This window comes from Rhinopithecus bieti, unplaced genomic scaffold (genome assembly GCF_001698545.2).
Source record: "Rhinopithecus bieti isolate Rb0 unplaced genomic scaffold, ASM169854v2 scaffold_29388, whole genome shotgun sequence".
NCBI classification, from domain to species: domain Eukaryota; kingdom Metazoa; phylum Chordata; class Mammalia; order Primates; family Cercopithecidae; genus Rhinopithecus; species Rhinopithecus bieti.
Window position 1 is genome coordinate 2064365 of NW_016813389.1, and position 4556 is coordinate 2068920.

The 4556-nt window shown below is 44.0% G+C and overlaps 1 protein-coding gene across 1 annotated transcript in view; it reads right to left on the bottom strand.

Moving 5' to 3' along the window:
• Positions 1–4556, bottom strand: part of FNBP1 (formin binding protein 1) — a 170736-nt gene that overhangs the window by 66555 nt on the left and 99625 nt on the right. Inside the window, 1 exon segment of the mRNA XM_017848183.1 lies at positions 3923–4027. Within this exon segment, the coding sequence (XP_017703672.1) occupies positions 3923–4027 (105 nt within the window).

Genomic DNA, 4556 nt, shown 5'->3' on the forward strand with positions numbered 1-4556 from the left:
AAAAAAAAAAAACAAAACTGTCTAATCTTTATTATTTCCACGTGACTTTTAGAAAAATACCCAACTTGAGCTCTTCTGGCTCAACTTTAGATAATGGTTCTAGAAACAATGAGAAAAATCTATAAAGGTGTTTCGTTAGTATCTATGTGTGCATGTTTTTTACTTACTGATTGATTCAAGCTTAAATTAAATTGAAATTGGAAAATCTATAAAGACATTTCTTAGGCTGGGCACAGTGGCTCATGCCTGTAATCCTAGAACTTTGGGAGGCCGAGATGGGCGAAATCACTTCAGGGCAGGAGTTCAAGACCACCCTGGCCAACATGGCAAAACCCCATCTCTACCAAAAATATAAAAATTAGCTGGGCGTGGTGGCATGTGCCTGTAATCTCAGCGACTTGGGAGGCTGAAGCAGGAGAATCACTTGAACCCGGGAAGTGGAAGTTGCAGTGAGCCGAGATCACGCCATTGCACTCCAGCCTGGGCAACAGAGGGAGGCTCCGTCTCAAAAAAAGAAAAAAAAAATCTATAAAGCCATTTATTTTGCTGTGCATTGTTCACTTACGGATTCAAGCTGCTTCCAGCAAGTCTCGATGTGCTGCTGTGCTTTCCGGCCATCGTGAAAGTTCTGCAAAGGGGAAACACACTGGTGATTAGTACCCTCTGCTTCTCTTACGAACCCAGGAGGAAACATTTTCATCCACTTCAACGACATCTAAATATTGAACCTCTAGTATGTATCCTCCAAATAAATTTAAGAGTTTAAAAGGGTAGCCGGGTGCGGTGGCTCACATCTGTAATCCCAGAACTCTGGGAGGCTGAGGCAGGAGAATCACTTGAGCGAAGGAGTTCGAGATAGCCTGGGCAACACAGTGAGACCCCCTCTCTACAAAAAATAGAAAAATTAGCTGGATGTGGTGGCACACACCGATAGTCCCAGCTACTCTGGAGGCTGAGGTGGGGAGGTTGAAACCGCCACATCGAGCTGTGATTGCGCCACCGCACTCCAGCCTGGATGACACAGTGAAACCTTGCCTCAAAAAAAAAAAAAAAAAAAAAAAGAAAAGAAAAGGGAATAAAAGTTTAATGTGGAAATGAAAAAAAGAATAGTCATCACAGATGAAACAAGTTTCACTTGAGGGGGAAAAAAAAGCAGTCACAGAGTTCCCTTTACAGCTCTAGGTACAACTGTACAAAATTTGAAGACTGGCCAGGCATGGTAGTGCCCACGCCTGTAGTCAGTTACTTGGGAGGCTGAGGTTGGAGGCTCACCTAAGCCTGGGAGGTTGAGGCTGCAGTAAGCTGTGATTGTGCCACTGCACTCCAGCCTGAGTGACAGAAAAAGACCCCATCTCAAAAAAATAAAATAGGCTGGACGGTGGCTCATGCCTGTAATCTCAGCACTTTGGGAGGCTGAAGTGGGCAGATCATGAGGTCGGGAGTTTGAGACCAGCCAGGCCAACATGGTGAAATTCCATCTCTACTAAAAATACAAAAATTAGCCAGGTGTGGTGGTAGGCACCTGTAATCCCACCTACTTGGGAGGCTGAGGCAGGAGAATTGCTTGAACCCGGGGGGCAGAGGTTGCAGTGAGCCAAGATCGTGCCACTGCACTCCAGCTCTGGGCTACAGAGCAAGACTCCATCTCAAAAAATAAATAATAAATAAATAAAATAAAACAAAATTTGAAGACATACATGCCACTTGGAAAAACGACAGGAATGTTTTATTAAGACAGCAATCACTTTGATCATCTTTTTTAACTGCTTTGAGATATGATTCAGATATTATCTGATTTACTCATTTAAACTGAGCAATTCAATGGTTTTTAGCAGTCACAAAACTGTACAACCATCAACACAACCAATTTTAGAATATTTTCATCACCCCTAAAAGAAACCTGTACCCCCTAGCCGTCACCCTCCATCTTCCTCAGTCCTAGGCAGCCTGCTTCTGTCTGTGGATGTTTATTCTAGATGTTTCCTATGAATAGAAACACGGTCTGAGGCTTTTGATAACTGGGATGTGTTCATTATCTCCTAATGTCCACTTCGCATGATTTCAAGGTCCATATTCTCACATGTATCAGTACTTCATTCCTGTTTATTGCCAAATGATTATTCCATTATGCGGCTATCCTACATTTTGTTTATCCATTCAACAGCTGACAGACTTCTAGGATGCTTCCAGGTTTGGGCTATTATGAAAAATGCGGCCGGGCCAGCACTTTGGGAGGCAGAGGTGGGCGGATCACGAGGTTAGGAGTTCGAGACCAGCCTGGCCAACATGGTGAAACCCCGTCTCTACTAAAATACAAAAACTAGCCGGGCGTGGTGGTGCACACCTGTAATCTCAGCTACTCTGGAGGCTGAGGCAGGAGAATTACTTAAAACCTAGGGGGCTGGAGGTTGCAGTGAGCTGAGATCGCACCACTGCACTCCAGCCTGGGCGACAGAGCANTTCTTTTAAACTTTGGGCTAATCTAACTTATTTTAATTGAATAACATTTAAAATATTTAACTTTAGCAGCAAATTAATGTCTTTTGGTAAACTAAGTATCTCCACTTTGAGATCAAATACAGATATTGAGAACACTTCCCTGCCCCTGAGATGGATCTCGTTATGTTGCCCAGTCTGGACTTGAACTCCTGGGCTCAAGCAATCCTCTTGCTTCAGCCTCCTGAGTACCTGAGTCTAGGGGTGTGTGCCACAGCACCTGGCAAGAATATGTATTTTAATATATTCAATAATTTTAGAGAAAGGCATACTAATACTAATATATACCTAGTCTTTAAGCAAGGAATTTGGCAGAATTGGGCAAATAATAATTCACACCATTTCCCAACTAAACTCATCTCTAATTGATCTGTCAAAAGCTCAACAACAAATCTATGAAAACTCAGTGCTTTCACCCACATACAGCATGAGGCTATGAATGCCCGAACAGCCATGGGCATCACGAATGAATCCCTTTTATGTAAAAGCCTAATTTTGTTTACACTGTATTGATGACTTTTATAAAAACAAAATTCAGCTTCTAGGGAAAAAACACATATTGAGCCACAGTGAGAAACAGTATACGCTTTATAATATTTCTAATTGGCAATACAAGTCCATTTAGAGAAAAGCTTTTGAGAGGACTGAAATACGCAAGCCTTCAACGACAACCTCACTGTTATCAACCAGGAGGAATCAATTAGAAGGCAGGCAAGCAGTGAGACTCTCGCTCTAAAGAAACCATTATAAGCAGCCAAGCTCTTCCAGATGGCCCTGTCCTGTCTCCTCCAGCTCTCAAGAAATTGACTTTCTCTTTGAAAAGCCATTAACAGCCACAACCTTCTGGAACGTTGTTCCCAGATTGCTCATGGTCTAAGTCTCCACTTTATCGCCCTGGTGACTCAACAGATAAACGCCTCAAATCCTAACACCAAAGATTCCCCACACTTGAGCTTCTGGTCCCCACAAAGGTTGACACAAAACGAAAATGATTCCCCATGTAGTGCCTTCTGTGACTACATCAGAAACGGGAACCTGGGGATGGGCAGTTGGTGATAAACACTCACAGGGGAAATGAAAGACACACTTGAACTTTCCTTTTTCTTTCTTTTTTTTTTTTTTGGAGATAGTTTCGCTCTTGTTACCCACGCTGGAGTGCAGTGGCGTGATCTTGGCTCACTGCAGCCAACGCCTCCCAGGCTCAAGCGATTCTCCTGCCTCAGCCTCCCTAGTAGCTGCGATTATAGGTGCCTGCCACTGCACTCGGCTAATTTTTGTGTTTTTAGTAGAGATGGGGTTTCACCATCTTGGCCAGGCTGGTCTCAAACTCCTGGCTTCAGATGATCTGCTCACCTCAGCCTCCCAAAGTGCTGGGATTACAGGCGAGAGCCACTGTGCCCGGCCCACACTTGAGCTTTCATCTCACCTTTTCAACATCCGCTTTTGTGACATTGATGTCAGCATCCATTTTCTCAAAGTACTGCTGCGCCCTGTCCGCCTCTTTGCAATCGCGTTCAAATCGCCTTTTACTCTAAAATCAGAGGAAAATAATTATGAAACCATAAGAGTCCTACGAGAAGACGTAATTTTATCTAAAGCTCCCAAAGAGCATTGTTCTTTTTCTTCTTTTTTTTTTTTCTTGAGTGAGGGTCTCACTTTGTCACCCAGGCTGCAGTGCAGTGGCACCATCTCGGCTCACCGCAGCCTTGACCTTCCTGGCTCAGGTGATCCTCCCACCTCAGCCTCACTAGCTGCTGTGACTACAGGCATGCACCACCATGCCTGGCTAATTTTTGCATTTTTTGTAGAGACTAGGTTTTGTCATGTCGCCCATGCTGGTCTTGAACTTCTGAGCTCAAGCGATCCTCCCGCTTCCGCCTCCCAAATTGCTGGGATTATAGGCGTGAGCCAACGTGTCTGGCCCAAGAACTTCTCTGAATTTATTTTTTTATATGTCATGATTTCCAGAAGTTATTTTAAAATCTGCATTTGTTTCCATCAAAACTGTCTAATCTTGGCCGGGCGAGGTGGCTCAAGCCTGTAATCCCAGCACTTTGGGA